Source organism: Cynoglossus semilaevis, chromosome 2 (genome assembly GCF_000523025.1).
Source record: "Cynoglossus semilaevis isolate Cse_v1.0 chromosome 2, Cse_v1.0, whole genome shotgun sequence".
Classification (NCBI taxonomy): Eukaryota; Metazoa; Chordata; class Actinopteri; order Pleuronectiformes; family Cynoglossidae; genus Cynoglossus; species Cynoglossus semilaevis.
The window spans coordinates 13578234-13596261 of record NC_024308.1 but is presented as its reverse complement, the minus strand read 5'-3'; the positions used below and the strand labels follow the sequence as shown (position 1 = coordinate 13596261).

At 38.0% G+C, this 18028-nt stretch overlaps 5 protein-coding genes across 14 annotated transcripts in view; 2 read left to right on the top strand and 3 right to left on the bottom strand.

The window, feature by feature from the left end:
• Positions 1-3914, bottom strand: part of tut4 (terminal uridylyl transferase 4) — a 14642-nt gene extending 10728 nt beyond the window's left edge. For 2 of the 6 annotated variants that reach the window (XM_025064129.1, XM_025064125.1), the window contains exons 1-4: positions 3497-3913; positions 1341-1906; positions 1106-1248; positions 30-146 (exon numbers count right to left, since the gene is read on the bottom strand). In XM_025064129.1, coding sequence (XP_024919897.1) covers positions 30-146; positions 1106-1248; positions 1341-1827 — 747 coding nt within the window. In that variant the 5' untranslated portion in view covers positions 1828-1906; positions 3497-3913. Of the gene's footprint in view, positions 1-29; positions 147-1105; positions 1249-1340; positions 1907-3496 lie in introns of all 6 variants that reach the window. The other 4 variants (XM_008338525.3, XM_025064139.1, XM_008338524.3 and 1 more) reach the window with 4 other exon arrangements.
• Positions 1-18028, bottom strand: part of LOC103399890 (1-phosphatidylinositol 4,5-bisphosphate phosphodiesterase gamma-1-like) — a 784699-nt gene that overhangs the window by 484349 nt on the left and 282322 nt on the right.
• On the top strand, positions 4476-7001 carry gpx7 (glutathione peroxidase 7). Its single transcript, XM_008338523.3, has 3 exons — positions 4476-4717; positions 6155-6416; positions 6545-7001. Exons 1-3 carry the CDS (start codon positions 4583-4585, stop codon positions 6706-6708), a joined length of 561 nt encoding a protein of 186 aa, XP_008336745.1. The 5' UTR covers positions 4476-4582; the 3' UTR covers positions 6709-7001.
• On the bottom strand, positions 12011-16767 carry LOC103399878 (urokinase plasminogen activator surface receptor). Of its 2 annotated transcripts, XM_008338520.3 has the most exons (5): positions 14004-16765; positions 13702-13803; positions 13435-13602; positions 12828-12941; positions 12011-12520 (listed from the first exon to the last, which is right to left on the bottom strand). In XM_008338520.3, exons 1-5 carry the CDS (start codon positions 14047-14049, stop codon positions 12249-12251), a joined length of 702 nt encoding a protein of 233 aa, XP_008336742.1. In that variant the 5' UTR covers positions 14050-16765; the 3' UTR covers positions 12011-12248. The 2 variants fall into 2 exon arrangements, with proteins under 2 accessions (XP_008336742.1, XP_008336744.1); XM_008338522.3 differs by lacking the exon at positions 13702-13803 and having other exon boundaries at positions 14004-16767.
• Positions 16883-18028, top strand: part of pycr3 (pyrroline-5-carboxylate reductase 3) — a 4385-nt gene continuing 3239 nt past the window's right edge. Inside the window, exon 1 of one of the 4 annotated variants that reach the window (XM_025064210.1) lies at positions 16883-17010. Coding sequence is in view for 3 of the 4 variants with exons in the window: in XM_025064198.1 (XP_024919966.1) it covers positions 17397-17843 (447 nt within the window). In the remaining variant the exon portion in view is untranslated. Of the gene's footprint in view, positions 17011-17151; positions 17844-18028 lie in introns of those variants that run through there. The other 3 variants (XM_025064198.1, XM_025064201.1, XM_025064207.1) reach the window with 3 other exon arrangements.

The window sequence follows — 18028 nt, the reverse complement described above, 5'->3', positions numbered from 1 at the left end:
TGAGGAACACAATGTTTCCACTCTCATACCGTGATGTTCTTCTTGTGTCTCTTCTCCTTGATGTGTTTGTGGGCTCCTTGGATGTTCTCAATGTGCACAGAACAGAGTTTGCACAAATACTGGTAGTTTGGATATTCAGGTGACTGCTGTAAATAATAAAAAGAAGAATATGAAATTTCTTCAGAGCATATTTTCCTGTAATTATGGACTAATGCTGCAGATTTCAGGAAAATCTGGTAGGTTAACTTCATCATTCAATTAAAAACATTTAATTGTTGTACACAAAAGCACTGTGAGAAAAATGTGAAAAAAATAATCCACACCTATAAACTATATCAGTGATTTGCAAGATTTTTGATATCGCACATTTCTGGCAACCTCAGAGAAATTGTATTATTTTATATAATATTCATATAATTTTTTATATATACGTTATATTTTATTATTAGTTTTTGCTCATGTTTGTATTAGCAAAAAAATAGTTGTTTAAGATTTTGTGTGGTGTTTTAAGCATAATTTTAAAAAGAACAAATAGCTGAAAAAATATTTTTATCAAAAATGTTTTATCCATTACTACACATTTCAGTGGACCTCATTTGAATTTTACCCCAAGGTTATAAAATAAACAGAAAGGCTAATAACCACCTATGGTCAACAACAGAGGTGAATATAATACACACATTATATACATATTACATACATGGATATGTTTATTGCAGGACATAGCCATAGATTTCAGTGGTGTCAATTACTAGAGCAATGGGTTAAAATCCAGGCAATGCACATTAGTTTCCCTAAACTAATAATAGATTACTGGAAAAAAGAAAAACAACCAACCAACATCCACAAACACGCATTAACAGTTTATTACAGAATACAAAGCAGGGATCACAAAAAATGTCTTTGATTATGAATGTTACAGCATTACCAGTAGAGTCATCAAACATAAGCCATTTTTTAAAAAGATGACAAAGATATCCCAGCTGAGTCAAATATATACAAATAGAGTACTTATTTTTGTCAGGTAGCCTCAACAAAAAAGAAAACACCACAAATATTAATAAATCAGGAAGTTGTAAGTGGGTCAGGGTCATATTTTTCTTACCTTTAGCAGTCGGTGGATGTAATCTCTGTAGAGACGTTCCTCTGCCTGACGCAGGCCCAGCTGCTGCTCAGTGAGACCACCACCTTCCACCATAGCCCTCACCTGTAGCCCTTCTTCGCCAGACTGATGCATTGAGGCTGCAGCTACACACAGCAAAGACAAAACAGGGTGTGTACAGGTGGATTTAATTGGAGGCTAAAATGACGATGCGTGAAACCACATCAAATAGACCAACCATGGGACTTTTCCTGTGCAGAAGCTGGGATGGAGCTCCTGGCCTGGTCTCTGAGTCCCCTCTCAGGGGTACCAGGTACTACAGGGGAAGGGTCTCTCTTTGCTGAGGGGCTGCTGTCTGCAGACACTGAGGGCCTACAGTCAGGATCCTTAGGCGTTAGCTGCTGCTGTGAGTTTGCCACTCTAGTCTTGCCTCTCTCTCCAGAGCTGGTTCTTCCTGACAGTCTTGTCAGCCTGGAGGGCCGCCCTCTCCTCCTCTCCTGGGGGGTCTCTGTGGATGACTTGCCTTGCCCACAGGTTGCCTGACCACCTATAGTACGCTCATCTTTAACTTCTGTTGGATTTCCTCTGCTGTTAAGTGTGGTTGCAGGTTTTGTACCTTCTCTCTGCACAGAAACTTCTTTATTTGACTTCTCGTTGGACAAAGCTTTGGCTCCCCGTGCCTGAGATGCTCTGACAGATTTTGCAGGACTTGTAGACTTGTCCATCCCTCCAGTCCCGCTGCTGTTGTCCCTGGTGGAGTGAACACCACACTAAGGATCACCAGGCAGAAAGGCCACCTGAAATCTAAGAGAAAAGCAAACATAGCAATCAGTCTAAGTAGCAAGGCTACAGTAAAGCTGTTCTGAACTCAGTGTGTAGGTGCCTCTGTGTGCGTGTTTATTAGAATACCTGAGTACACAAATTTAAAGACAAAAGTCCATAAACAAACAGTTAAGAATTGAACAATAAAGACATTTAACTTCAGGAGAAAACCAGAGTACCTACAGAAAACAAAAGCTTGGGGGAAAATACAAATTCTAAAAAGAAAGACTTTTTGATCAAACAGAAAAAAACATAAAAGTAAATTTAAAACAGTCATTGATATCTGAGGCAGAAGAACAATGTTAATTCTAGACTACAACAAACTGTAGTGAAAAAAATACAACTACGTAATGTGGTCAGATTGCAACTTCCCAAAATACTGCATTGGTTTGACCCACATTTGTAAAAAATTGAAAAAATATCAAATTTCTCTTTCTACATTGTCTTCAGCATATGGGGAACACAAAGAAACAAAGAGGAAGCCAAGAAACCCAATCCAACCTTTGCTGCACTGAGTTCTAATGTGGACTTAAGTATTAGTTAGTTAGTGCACCTAAGGCCCATGTGCCAATCCACAGACCAGTCAAGGGTTACTGTCGTGCCTAAAAAGATGTTGTTTAAGGACAAAGGATAACACTTTACGACTCCTTTTCAGCGAGTGATAAGAACATCAAGTCATCGACGCAGAGAAACCATTTAACTTTCTGTTTCATTTACTCTGAAACCGGGAACTACTGATAACAGCCAAATTGGTAATATATTCACAAAACATAACTACATGCAAACATGGTTTATCTTTCAGAATAGGCCAAACATGTTTTCACATTGTTGGTGGAGGGATAGAACTAATTAATGTCACATATCATGTGTCATAACACAACTGACTATCATAACTGTCATGTTTTGGTCAAATTGCCATATCTGCCCAACTCTTCACTCACTGCACTCAATGTGCGTTTTGTAAGAAACTTGGTCACACTTCTGGTCAAAAATATATATTTACTTACATGAATTTCTTTGCTTTATGTTGATACTTTTCTACAACATTAATATTGTATCAAATTGTACATTTGGAAAAAGTAAGAAATTGTTACATATGTTTTCTTTAAACTCTGGTAACACTTCATTGCGTTCTAAATTAATGTATATTTTATATAAACTTTTGCTTAATCTTAGCACTTAAAAACGCAACTTTTGCTTAATCTTAGCACTTAAAATATATAGCGGTAATAGCGGTAAAGGTTGAATGACTCTCCTCAGCGTGCGGTAGTAGAAACACGAATATGTGTTCTTCCACTAATATTACATGTGAAGTATTTTAACTCCGTAATATCACTAAACACACCATCACGTGGAGACAACAGTGATGCCGTGTCGAAGCTTGCTCGAAGTCAGGGCTTCATTCCAACTTGTTGATAAAAAATGGTCTTCGCAGACCAGGTTTTTTGTGGTCAGACCTGATTGTTGTTGTCCTGGGGATACAGAAACTATGGGGTGGCATACTTCGACACAACTTCCAGAGGAAAAAAACAAAAGCTTACATGAACCATCGACTGAAAGGGGGGAACTCACCATTAAAAAACCCAAGGAGCAGACGTGCAGACTCCGTGTTGTTGGAGGAATTTACCGTGACATCCGGGGGAACTTCCTGCTCCTCGGCTAAGCCGACTTTACCGCTATTCGTCCCCGAGAGCTAACTGTCGTTAGCCCGGTCGCCCAACTGAGCTTTTAGCTAACGGGGAATAAATAACACTGGCAACCAGCTGCCTCACAGAAGCAAGTCTTTAAAAGAAATACAATACTAAAAGGCTCAACGCACAAAATTGCGTACAAACTAATTTTAAGACTTTGAGCGTTTCTTCTGACTATACTTCATCTGTGTCCACGGTTCTGTTGTGCATCATGTTTTTTTCTGGTCCACGGCCCTGGTCAAAACAGCGACCACTGACGCCATGTTATTACATTACCCCGCTGCATTGTGGGAGTGCCAGTGATGATGAAAAGGGGCGTGTTACGTGCTGCCTTCAGGTGTGGCTCTGGAAATAAGCATCAGCTGGCGTATTAAAGTTAAAACTATATCTTCTAAGTTTCAGACCATTTCAACATAAAATTCATAGAGGAGTTTCACTTAATTACGCAGTTTAACATCCTTTAAACATGTTGCAACTGATCTGGAGTTTATCCATCTAATCTCTATCTTCATACATGAAATGTGTATGTTTTGTACTAAGATTAAATTTACCTTGTGTATTAAAATAGGTTCACTTTAAAATAATGCTTTTATTTGCAGGCCGGGTAAAATGTTTTCTTTTTCATGGTTCAAATTACACGTGGAAATGTTTTACAGTTAGTGATTGACTGCTAATACTTCGAGAACGTCTAAAAAGAAAAGCCTCGATATACTACCGGGCAATAATTTCGCATTCAAAAAATATTTTCCTTTCTTGTTTAGAATGTACCCAATAATATAAAAACAGATTTTTATTTTCGCAGAAACTGATTGAATTTGTGCGTCTTATTTTGTATCTCAGGAACAGTCCAGAACCGGATGCGCCGTTATTTTTCTCTGTGTAACTTGAGTCAGGGTGAGCTGTTCAGTTGCCGTAGAAATTCTCCGGAGTTTCTTCTCTGCTGTTGCGTTGGCAGTCTGCGTTGAACATGATGCTTGTTGGAGTAATTACAGTGTTGCTGACTTTACTGAGCCTCAGCGAAGGCAAAAAGAAAGATTTTTACACTTTTAAAGTTGTCAACAGCAGAGGGAAGTTGGTGGCCCTGGAGAAATACCGGGGATCGGTGAGTGTGGTTCTGATCGAATGAAAATAAAGTTGACCTCGGTGATGATGGGAACTGTACTGGCTCTCAGTACAAGTCATACTGCTGCGTGAATAGGTGTTGCATGGGAATGTTAGCTTCATTTTATTTCCTCTCCCACTTTAGCACTGCTTGTAGGTGTGACTAACAGTTGAACGTGTAGGATCCTGCAGTAACCCGGTTTGGTCGTATAGATCTGAGTGTCTCATCATGTAGACCTGTTGGCTTACGTGGCAAGAGTCCTGCAGTGCTGCTGCAGCAGGGGGAGCTCCATACATACAGCTCAATGGTTCTGGAACGATACAGGTTTGATTCTCACTTCATAAGAAAGTTTTTTATACAGACTTTTGTAACATTGGCGCTTTTTAGGAATCTTCGGTATGTAGCTTAAAAGTTTATGTGAAGGGCCTTTTCACAAGCTCCAGGTTGATCATCAGTGCTTTCTCAGCATTCTTCTCATTCATTTGCACTATAAATGTATCTTTATGAATTTATTCTCATTTATGTAGCTTGGAATGACCTAGTCAGGTGGCTGATGGGAAAGAGGACTTCAGAGAAATTATCCACCAACTAACATTGGCTTTCTTCAACTGCAAGAATAAGCATGGAACTGTAGCATGTACTAACCTGCACCCAGCTCTTCTACATCCATGACCACTTCACTGACATGTGTAATGAAAAAGCAGGAATTAAAGATTAAACATCCAAACGACATCTGATCGGTGATTCTGAATAAAAGTCTCTGTAAAACACAGTTATGATCATTACACAATATTGACTGCTGAAAATGTTAGATAATATGAAAATATTTGTAGTGAATTATTTATCATTGTGACACAGCACACACAACCAAATGTGACCTCTGCATTTAACCCATCACCAAAGTGAACAGTGGGCAGCTTTAAGCACCCTGGGAGCAGTGTGTGGGCACAGTGCCTTGCTCAATTAACCTCAGTAGTAACCTGACAGCTGGTGGATTTGAACCTGAAGCCTTCCGCACCCAAGTCTGGGGTCCTCAACCACTTAGCCACTGCCCCCTATTGTATGATAATTGTGTAATAAAACGTTCATATGAACTAAGTGAACTTACATCTTATTATATATACAACCTTAAATGTAATAAATAGCAATTTAAAAATAAAACTTTTTACTTACCTGAGAAGCATAATAAAAGCCTGGCTCAGGGGCCCCTTGTCAAAATGTAAAACAATGTTTGATATATATTTTAATTATAAATAAATCAAATACATTTTATCGACATTTAGTCAAGTCTGACCTGAATTGCTGCTCTTTTGTTGGATTTAAATGCTTACTGTATATCACACACACCTTGGACTCGTGAGACTTAACAGGGGGTATAACTTATATATATATATATATATAGTACTAATCTGTTTACAATATTGTCTGTGACTTCAGGTGTCCTTGGTGGTGAATGTGGCCAGTGAGTGTGGTTTTACAGAGGAACACTACAAAGACCTGCAGCAGCTACAGCGGGACTTTGGGCCATATCACTTTAACGTGCTGGCTTTTCCCTGCAACCAGTTTGGGCAGCAGGAACCGGGCAGTGACAAGGAGATTGACAGCTTTGTTCGCAGAATCTACGGCGTCTCCTTCCCTCTGTTCAGTAAAATCGCTGTGGTTGGAACTGGAGCCAACAATGTGTACAAATACTTAGCTGGTGAGTAAGAAATGAAGGGAGAAACATAGGTGGAAATGGTTTTAGCCATGTGAATGGAGATGTATCTGATTATGACTCTTTTCGGAATATATTTGTTATTTTATTGGCTTTTTTCTATATTTCTGCAGAGACTTCTGGAAGGGAGCCTGACTGGAACTTCTGGAAATATCTAATTGATGTAAACGGTGAAGTGGTGGATGCATGGGGACCAAAAGTTTCTGTCAAAGAAATCCGGCCAAAAATCTCTGAACTGGTGCGACAGATTATCCTGAAGAGAAAAGAAGAACTTTGAATGCTGGAGTTTTTTTTTTATACAGAAATAACCGTCAGTAGGGTATATTGGTAAATGACCCAAAAAGACAAACTGACAGTCTGTTGTTGCCTGTGTGATTTGAGTCAGTACCATTTCCATTTTCACAGCACGGCTCACTCGTTTTCCCAAAGCACTGAGGTCACACTTCTTTGTCTTCTAAATTTGCTGTCAAGTGTTGTGTTAAGTGAACGACCGTTAAATCTGTGCTTTGAAGCCAGAGAACCCTGTATGTTTGATGTTTAGAATAAAAACATGCTGTGAAGACGTTGACTTTAAGCTGCACTTTTTCCCCAAAATTCTTGGATGTTAACGATCTCTCTTTGTTTTTATACATGTTCTACGCCACCCTCACATACTTGTGTGCCACTCCTGACAGTAAGATTTTCCTGTGCCTCACAAAGACTAGCTTACTCAAGTCTGCTGTCCAGTTTCTAAACAAAGCCTAAAGAGACAAAGGCCCATTAATGCTACTAACATATTCACAGAGACATCCACTAATGACCACCATTAAAAAATACAGCAAAAGACTGTCCACAGATGTTCTTTCTTTTATGTCTGGTGTTAATTTACGTTATTAAATTACAATATTAGTGAATGAACAGGTGAGCTTCTAGTTGTACAACATTCCTCAAAGTTGACCAGCATTGACGCAACGTCAGGTGTGACAGAGATATTATAGATCACAGCACCAACAGATGACGTTCATCACCGGTCATAATCGATGTTTCCTAAACTCAATGAACAATGGAAACAATGGAAGCAATGGAACAACGAACAACTCATGGAAGAATTAAGCAATATAAAGCAGGCCAATGTGTAATACAGTAAAAATTGCTGGACTGTTACATAAAATTAAAATGAGAATAAAATAAATACAATAAAATAACAAAAAAAATCTGATAACTGTGGTGACTCAACATATAGTGGGATTTTGCTTTTAAATAATTACCTGTATAATATTAGACATTTGGTTTAATTCCAGTCTGTTATGTGTTGAAACAAAACTGAAAATTAGAAACTTGAAATAAACAGTTAATGTTGGCCACTTTCAAGACACTGAGTAAAAAAACATTTAAAGCATTTAACTCAGAGGAATAATAGTTAACTATGTTAGGAAATTACTTTGAAATCAATAAACTTTGAAAAAAAAATAGTCAAATAATAAGTAATTGTTGATCGTTTCCAAGTATATATATAGTTTATATATAATAACGCAAAATACATATTAAGTACAGTAGGCTAAAACATATGTTTTATAGTATTCAGGAAGCACATGAATAAACAGATGAGGTAATTTTGTTGAGGAATGTTTTGACGCATTGTTTTCTTGTGACAAAACACAGATTGACGCTCTTAATGATATCACACCCAACATGTGAATTGTTTGAATGTGCATCATACAGTATGTGACTGTAACAACACTGGCACAGTATATATAGAGCCTCCGCACCTCTGTGCCTTACCCACAAACTTAACACAATCTTGACCATCAAGATGAAGCTGCTCTATACACCACTCTCATGGGGGCTCTTTTCCTAGGTAAGACCATTTTCTTTTCCAGTTGTTACACTAGAAAACTAATGGGTTTTTTAAATTGAACCCAGACAAGATTTTACTGGAAAAAGCCAAGGAGTTATGAGATTAAACATGTAGAATTCATGATCGACTTCACAGTGATCAATAGGGGTGAAGAAGGCAATAAAAGAAGACAGGCTGGAGTAGTGGACTCCAGTCACAGGACTGACGTGGGACACGAGGGTTGTAGCAGTAGTGAAGCCGAGGTTTTTAAGTAGAAAGCTGGACCTGCTGCAATGTATGGTTAAAGACAATACGAGTATTTAAGACAGGGCTGAGGTGATCAAACATAGAGGTGATTTAGACGTCTCCTGATGAGGTAGTGGTATAGATAGATCCTGCTGTCTGTTCATGTAATACTAAAGCAGGACATGAGGATGGTTGGTCTATTTAGAAGGGAAGGGAAAAGAGAAGCTGAATTAAAACTCAAAGTAAGAAAGTAAGAAAGAAAAAGAAAATTTGCTCAATCGAAATACAAAATTTAAAAATACAAAAAACCTGAAACGTTAGACTTGAGCATAGTTATTTCAAATTACAATAATTCCCATTAGAAAATCTATTTAGTATTACATTTTTAAATGACAAGATTTTTTTGTCTATTGACTATTCATGCCTACAACTACTACAGAAACCACAACAGCTGCCGCAACGACACCAGCTGCCGCAACTACACCAACTGCCGCAACGACACCAGCTGCCGCAACTACACCACCTGCCGCAACTACACCAGCTGCCGCAACGACACCAGCTGCCGCAACTACAACACCTGCCGCAACGACACCATCTGCATCAACTACAACACCTGCCGCAACGACACCATCTGCATCAACTACAACACCTGCCGCAACGACACCATCTGCATCAACTACAACACCCTGCCGCAACGACAACATCTGCCGCAACAACAACCCCTGCCGCAACTACAACACATGCCGCAACTACACCATCTGCCGCAACTACAACACATGCCGCAACTACACCAACTGCCGCAACGACAACATCTGCCGCAACAACAACCCCTGCCGCAACGACACCATCTGCCGCAACTACAACCCCTGCCGCAACGACACCAGCTGCAACAACGACACCAGCTGCCGCAACGACACCAGCTGCTGTAACGACAGCTGCCGGGGCTACTGATGCTTCAACTGTTGCACAAACATCTACACCACCAGCCACTGGTGTTACCACAATCCCTGGCATAACTACTACTGCTGGACAAACAACAACAACAACCTCTGGTGCCTTTAGCTACATCAGACATGGTGTACTACATCTCATGATGGGAGTTATTCTTTTTACCATCCTTTAGAACTTGAAGGCCGTCTGTCACCTGATGGATGGTCGGGGTTTGATTTCCAAGGCTCTCCATATTAAATCATTTTATTTATTTGTTTTATTTAAGTGGGACAGTGAGTGTATTTTAATAATTCTAACTTCTAATTCTTACTCCATAAGTATCCTTATGTATCTTTAACTTTCTTTTTAAATGTACAAACCTATGACATTTTTGAAAATCACTACAGATGTAACATTTGAACACATTGTATGACTGACATGACTGCAATACTCAACAGGAAATTAAATATTTCACAAAAAAGTTCCATTTCATGAATTTGTCTAATTCTTTATTTTTTACCAAGAAAGGAAAAACATATACGTATGGGTTATTCTTCTGAGGGCAGCGGGTATTAATTCATCATTAAAATATTTAACTCTGGTCTATTATTTTGAGTCAAACTAATCTGTATAACATATAGTTAGGCAAAACCTGATGTAGATGATGGGAAAAGGTATAGTGTCATAATCCAAGATTACAAAATAAATCAATTTCAGATAAGAGTGATCTACTTACACATGAAACAAAGTCCAACAATCCTCTCTGAAAAAACTATTGCCTGTAAAAAAAACAACACATAAAATAAATAGAAAATAAGGGCTGAACGTCTTTCTGTTTAAAACTGAGGGAAGAGTGGGAATTAAGGGGGAGGGCAGCCTGTCACGTGGTTCTTAATTAATATATCACTAACATAAGCAGTGGCAGTGGTGGTGGCAGTGGTTAAGGAAGCGGACTTGGATCTGGAAGGTTTTAGGTTTAAATCCACCAGTTGCCAAGTTACCACTGAGGTGCACTGAGCATGGCACCATCCCCACACACTGCTCCCTGGGCACCTCAAAGCTGTTCACTTTGGTGATGGGTTAAATGCAGAGGTCACGTTTGGTTGTGTGCAGTGGTATGTGTCACAATGACAAGGAGTTTTCTTTACTTTCCTTTCCTTCCTTCCTAATGAATCTCTGCAGAATTCGGATAAAATGTGTTTTTTTCCCACTTGCTTCTTCATGTTTCTTTTGTTTTGTTCATACTGTAGGTCAGGGATCACCATCCATTTTTGTCAGAGGGGTACAATTTTTCTGGATAGACAAGTTGGGGGACCAGACACACAATCAAATGAAATAAAAATTACCATTGTTATTTAACATAATTATTTGATGTTTATTTTTGGAATCTAGACACTGACTAGATAAGTTTGTTTCGTGGACCAGATTTGGCCCATGGGCCCCCTGTTGGTTATTACTGTATGTGTATGAAAGAGGATGCCATTCTTAAACAGAGGAAAAGTAAATTATTTGAACTTTGTGAACTGACAGAAACGCCATTCCATCATACTGTCGTCCGTCCTGTTTGCGGCTTGAAGATGCTTCCTGTTGAACAGAGAAACTACACAAGAGAAGTCAGGATAAGGTGAAAAACTGCACCCTGTGTTGTTAGCCTGATGACATAAGTAGAAAAAAGTCTACATACACCCAGCGCAACCAGCCCGCATGACATTGTTGTTGAATCAAAAGTCAAAACAATGTAACAACTACGTAACCTGTAACACCTACTAAAAGTACTAATGCACCTTCACTCAGTTGTGTCAATGAATGTTTTGGACCTGCTTTATATCCTGCACAATGGTGCCAAAGAGTGAAGCATTTGCTGATGGGAAGTTCGTCAACGAATGCCTTAGAGCTTCAGCTAGGCGGAGCGATGTGCACTGTATATCCAATAATTCCACCGTCTTCCCACTATAATACACAGTCGATACCCACATTGTTATTTAATAAATACAGGAGCTTTAAAAACACCTTGACGCTAGTGTTGGTCACACCAAAAACTTTGATTAGTCATATGACAGATGATAAATCATCATCATTATCAAGGATGAATAGACCAATGAAGAAGCAGCCACACTTTCAATTCCCACACAATTGACTGTAACTTAATTGTTAAGGTTCACTTATTTGTTGTGTGTGTCTTAGCAACTAATGCCATACATTTGGTTAGAACGCTGACTGTTTAATTCCAGTTTCACTGTAGTTTGGCTGGTTTTACAGCACACAACGATGTTTGTAAATAACACCCAATAAATTAATCAGTCAATGCACTACGAACACTTTATTACCATATAATTATTAAATAATTATTTATTTAATTATCAGCCTTTTTTCTGTGTTTTCAATTCACCCGTGCTCTGTCGCCCCCTACGGGAGAAATGGCTTACTCTTCGAACTATAATACTCTTCTAGTCTAATCCCAATTTGATACCATTTTGTGAACAAATGACGTGTCCCATGCTGTCCCACTCAAACATAATCTTTATCCCAAATGTATTGACACAATCACTTTAATCATTCTTTATAAGGAATACACAACAAACGTACGTATAGAGCATGTTATTTTTATGCATTGGTTTATTGTGGTTTTGTTGATTAAACACAAGAATAACATTTAGAGCAATGTCATAACATTTACATTTAAGGATTTAGAAGACACTTTTATCCAAAGCAACTTATACGTTTGTTGTTATTCAAATGCACATTTACTTATATCTGAGCAAATATATAAAGCATTGACTCTAGATAGTCTAGTCTTTTTCACTCAAAAGATTGAACTCTCTTCACTACAACTTTTTGAGTAGAGTTAAGACCAGATGTCCAATTAGCAGATAGGTCACATGCTGTTTGGTATAGACGGCATTGCTGGTAGTCGGGGGGTGAGGGGTGGAGGGTTGTAAGGAAGTAGGTGCATTACATAAATCTATCTCGCAACAGGTTGGTTCTCTTGTGATGTTGACAAAGTCCAAGTTAGGTAGTTCGTTCAGTAAGGTGGCAGCTTGACACATGTTGTCAGACACACAACCATAGGCAGAATATTGGTTTGAATACACTGACACTAGAAAAAAAAAAAAATACTGTTTGTTTTTTATCTTTTCAAAAACAGTATGAAAATGGATGATAAGCAAGACACATTTTCAAATTTAAACCAGATTGAGCCTTTGCTTTGGACCTATTAAAAGTAGTTTTTTTTTTTTTTATGGTCTGTATTGTCATTGTACCACGGGGATACAACAAAACTGAGCCTCTGCTTTTAACCCATCACCAAGGTGAGCAGTGGGCAGCCAGGTAATGGTGTAAAGGCTACGATGTATAGTTGTTTAAGTTTAGTTTGTAAAACATAAAAAGAAAAAAAAAAGACTCACGTCCTGCTGCTAGGCAACGATTCTCTTTTCCCTTGCACTCCACTGTTGTCTGTTGTTGTGTAGGATTTATAGCCATGCACTTAAGACCATTAACAGCTTGATCTCCAGAAATATCTACCAGAAATTAAACAGGTAAGGGGAGCAAAGTTAAACTTTTCTTCAGTAAACATTTTCCTCCTTTATATAAGAAACAAATATAGACAAACAGTTTGATAGAAGAAGGCGAGGAGGAACATGTTGCTGATGTGAAGCAGATAGAAAGCTCTTAATTGTCACTTCTCCCTTGTGTGACCTAGCATTGAGTGAAAAACTAGAAACAGGACCGGGCTAACTGAGCAGACAGGAGAAACTATTTGTGTCTCTAAGAAACTGTGAAGTAAACTGGACTGAGAGACAGGATTTAATGCTTAACTGTACGGTCGCGTCGGTGCAGATGCTACTGTAAATTGCCTGACAGTATTCTGTTCCAACATCTCAACTTCCTTCTCTAGTGGAACTCATTGGTATTGATCCCCATTTACATTCTACTCTACTGCACTGACAGGATCTATAAATACCCGTTGCCTTTAAGTTGTTTGTAAGAGTTGTAAATGTCCAAAATACTTACTAGCTGGACTTCTTTGGTTGCAGTTGTCTGTGTTGCAGCAGCTAATAGAAGCCTGGGCACTGACAAAATCGATGTTCAGTGAAAATTCCTGGGTCCCTACGACTTGACACAAGGAGGATGACGCACAGACCTTCAAGGTTTGTTGCGCAGTGTTTCCGAAGGCAGTATCTGCAGGATGAAGATTCAGTTGGTATTACCTAAAGCATTACCTAAAAATCTATTAAAAATAATTTATTGAAAATTTTAAAGGTAAAAAGGTAAAATTACATTTTAGCCCAGCTGTTGCACACATATTTTGTTCGGGACATGAAGCTGAAATTGTTTGTTCACATGACAAACTCTGGCAAACATGACAAGAGAGTGCTCCAGCTGCAGAAGGTTATAGTACACAAAGGCTTTAAAGGTAAAAGTGCAATATACAACATAATAAATAAATATATTGTTTGTCTGTCTGTTATTTGTTGTGCAGATACACTTAATATCCTCAAACAAATAAGACAAACATGAAACAGGTTATTGTCAGTAGTGTTTATATTTTCTCATTAACGGTATTGTGGAAATAACATTACCTGTGCTGAAGAAAGCATAGATGAACATCAGAGAAAGGAGCCTCATCTTGAGCTGAAGGTTAGTACTGAAGGCTAGTACTGGAAGCTGAACTCTTTATATACCGTGCAGTGGTTAGCTTTCAGGTGCAGATGCGTGACTAACAGTATCAGGAAAAGGGTGTGCTATTGTAGGGTGACCATTCAGAACATGGCTTCTCCCATTTGATGGTTACAAAGGAATTTAGAACAACTCTAATCCAAAACCAAATGTTTAATGATTCATCAAAAAGTATCATTTTAGATATAATTTAACATACAGCTTAATATATAATTAAAGGGAGACTTTAATATTTAGAATGTTTTACATTTCATTTCCATTGAAAGAATGAACATCTAATATAATTTAGAATAATAAAGATTTAATACTGTTTCTGTTTTGGTTGTAACTGCATAAATATGGTGCTGTGTGGTAAAAAAAAAATCAACCACCTCATTTTCCTTTAAATAGGATGGCAATTAATAATTGAGATCCAAAACTTTTCATGAAATTTTGACCTGAGTCACATAAGACTTTGCAAAAGTTTAAGCGGGCTTGTCACTTGTATTAGCTGAATTCTTTTAGACATGTGAGGCGATTTTATCGAATACATTTACCCAGTTAATCCTATGATCAAGAAGAATGTGGCGCTGCAGGAGGGCTCAGATCTCATGTTACACATGAGTGACAAAAAACAAATTCAAATATTTATGACGTCCATAGATAATCAGGTCTTTTGCTTCGCTTTCTGTCTCGTCAAACCTGACCCAATCGCTTTAATTCAAACATTCTGTACTGCTCGTATTGCTCTTTCACAAACAATTTGTACAAAAACAATTGGTAAAAAGGCCTACATCAACGTTTAAAGCAGAGTTCACCAACGTCGTGCCCGGGGGTGCCTGGTAGTCCCCATGGACTAGGTGCCCACAGTTTATGTTCTTAAAATAAAACTAGAGGGTCAAGAGGGTCTTTTTGAATCAGTTACACTTGCAACAATATTCGAATGGGTGCAATGACAATGGTAACGAGAGCGTCTGCTATTTTATGTCCCAGAACAGATTATTATTACATTGTTTGTGAAGTCTGTATTAAACAAGTAGCTCTCTGTAGTACTAAGTGCCCTTGAAGTAGCTCTCGGTTTAAAAAAAAAGGTTTGTGACCCCTGGTCTACGGTGTATCAATGTTGTTTAAAATCTCTGACTTCTATTACTGGTTCTCTGTACTAGCAAATAAAAAAGGGAGACAACAAACGATTTATAGTCAACTGTCGGCAACTTATCAACAACAGTGAGCAACCAATTAAAAAATATGAATTTCATAAAATGTAATGGCAAATAAAGGATGAGCCCAGTTTGAATTGTTTAAAGAAATTATAAGCAAAGCTATGACTTAACTATTTCCTGGATGAATTTCACTAAAGCTGTTGAGGCTTCTATAAAACCAAAAATCTGTTAGCTTATGTTTAAAGTTCATCCTTAGGTCAGCTTTTCTTTTTCTCTTTTTTTTTTCATTTGAGTTTACTGACATGGTTATCTGAGAAAAATCTGCAATATTTATCTTCATCTCCTCATGGTACAAACCGTGAGCTCAAAACATAACTCTACCTGCCTTGCCACATTCTTTTCAAAGATAGAAAACACAGATGGTCTTATAAAACTTTGAGAAGATTAACGTAGTGAATTATTCATATTTTTGGTTTTGTATTGCTGAAAGGTTAATATTTACTCAAAAGAAAGGTCAGGAGGAGGTAGAATATATCAGGTTATGTGATTAAATAGCTACTGTATGTCTGATAAGGGTAATCATCTAGTTTAGTGGTTCTCAAACTTTTTATACTCTGTGCCACCTGAGAAAACATTGAGCTCTCCAAGTACCACCAAGATGACCAACATTAGAATTCCACTGCCCGTTCCACATTCAATTTGCAAGTGATCCCATGATTCCGTGCTCCCTGTGCTTATGTGAGCAACAGACATGCATTGCAGCAAAAAAACAAGTAAATAAATAAAAAGACCAGTCATCCTATTTCATAATCTCACATGTAGCTACATATTTTTCTGAATGTTGTATTAATTGTGCATGGTATGTTTCAGATTTATTCAAATGGAATGTAAATGTAAATGTGAAAATATGAATTTTCCCCGCGTCCCACAAGAGAGCGCAAGAGAGCAAGAGAGCTTGGTTTGGTCACCAAGGTCATAGCAGGTAATTCTAATAATTCATATTATATCCTGTTTTTGCCACACCATAAAATTGATTGGTAGATTAAAAAACTTCCTTTAAAATTTTGTGTACAGTTAATCGCACTACAAACAATAAACCAGCAAACAAATGAAAATGTTGAACTTAGAAAAGTGACATTATTTGGTGTGAGATGAAAACTTGATGCTGGGAAATAATTTTTAAAAACTAAATTCTCCATCTTACTTTTAAATGATAATTTAGTTATGTAGTTGTTTTTAAGATTACCGTGTAGTATTAATTTAATGTGTATGGACTAAATAAAGAATTTAAAAATGAATGTGCGATAACAGTGGCTGTTTTCATACCTATAGCGTTGTAAACATAAGGCTGTATTAAAGATACATATACAATACGACATACATACTTATATGAATGTATACACACACCTACACATACTGTATATACTGTACATGCACACAGACAAAATACGTTTACTTCAATAGGTTATTAATGCAAATTTTCTGTACCAGAAATTGTGTTTTTCTTAAAAGTAAACATTATTTATTCCTTAAGCATAATCATTAAAATGTGTATTGAAGTGTGTGCGTGTTTAAGAAAAACATGAAGTTCATTTACGTACACTTACGTTTTTTTCTGTCAGGAAGTAGTTTTTTTCCGCCTTCTCCGATTCAACTGCGGTGTTTGGCTGTTTGGAGGTTGTTGAACCGATGCGTTGGCAGTTAAAATTTAACCTCAGTTTTGTATTTTTCAAATCTTCGGACATCTTTGAATTGGATAAAAGCTAAGGTGAATAACCACATATTACTTCTTTTTTTTTTTAACCTAAAATAATTATTTAGTCTGTCACTCCGTGTAAGTTTTTTGTTGTCCACTAAACAAGAAACACGTGCGTTGTATTTCTAATCTAATCTCTTCTGGATTATTTTCTCGCTGTCTCTAGCTTGGTTGCAGGAGCGAACGCAGGTTTGCAGGAGACTCTGTTTTGAGAGGATGTATTTTCATATTAATATTGAATTTTAATTTTACAGCCGTTGTGTTAAATTGGGTGTCGAGGTAGCCATTGCACGGTTGTGCTTGCCACATCAGAGATGCTGGTTAGGAGCCTCGGTGGATTTTAGCAAACGCTAATATTCGAGCTAACTACACCTAGGGATTTGTTTCCCTTCCAAGCAATGGATGAGGCATGTATGAAGAAGCAGAATTGGGACGTGAAGGAGACGGAGCTATTCCTCGAAATCCTGAAGGATCTGGACATGAAGAAGTGTTTGGACGGAAGGAAAGTAAGGAACAACACGCTGTTTAAGGTAGCTCACAGGAGAATGACAGCTGCCGGTTACCACCGATCCGTGGATCAGTTAAAATTTCGCTGGAAACTTCTCAAAAGTGCGTATTACAAGTGCAAGAGATCGCCAAATGCTCCGGCCCCGACCAAAATCCAGGGCTGGTGGCGCTATGAAAAGACCATGGTGGCGATCATGGAGTCCAGACACCCACTGGTGGGACCTGAAGTGAACTCTGACAGGAACGATGAAGTGACAGAAGACTCGGATGTAGAAGCGTCAATGCTGCACTGGCCGCAGTCTTGTCGGGACAATAACACCCAGAACCTGGATTTAATCGTAGGGCTGAAACCCTGGATGCTGTTTATTATTATTATAATTGTGTTCCTAACTACTTGATACTGAGTTATTTGGTTGTATTTACTAAAAAGCAGGCGTATCATGTATTTGCAGTGATTTTATAACATCCTTTAGTTGAGAAGGGTAAAATAACACGTTTTAATAATATCAGTAAAGGGAGGGAA

Excerpts from the sequence above, each read along its gene's own strand:
- gpx7 (XM_008338523.3), top strand. The coding sequence starts at position 4,583 with ATGATGCTTGTTGGAGTAATTACAGTGTTGCTGACTTTACTGAGCCTC. Across the intron at positions 4,718-6,154 it reads TGGAGAAATACCGGGGATCG|GTGTCCTTGGTGGTGAATGT; the intron begins GTGAGTGTGGTT and ends CTGTGACTTCAG. Across the intron at positions 6,417-6,544 it reads TGTGTACAAATACTTAGCTG|AGACTTCTGGAAGGGAGCCT; the intron begins GTGAGTAAGAAA and ends ATATTTCTGCAG.
- LOC103399878 (XM_008338520.3), bottom strand. The coding sequence starts at position 14,049 with ATGAGGCTCCTTTCTCTGATGTTCATCTATGCTTTCTTCAGCACAG. Across the intron at positions 13,603-13,701 it reads TGCAACAGCTGGGCTAAAAT|ATACTGCCTTCGGAAACACT; the intron begins GTAATTTTACCT and ends TTCATCCTGCAG. Across the intron at positions 12,521-12,827 it reads TCGTTGCCTAGCAGCAGGAC|TGTCAGTGTATTCAAACCAA; the intron begins GTGAGTCTTTTT and ends TTTTTTTTCTAG.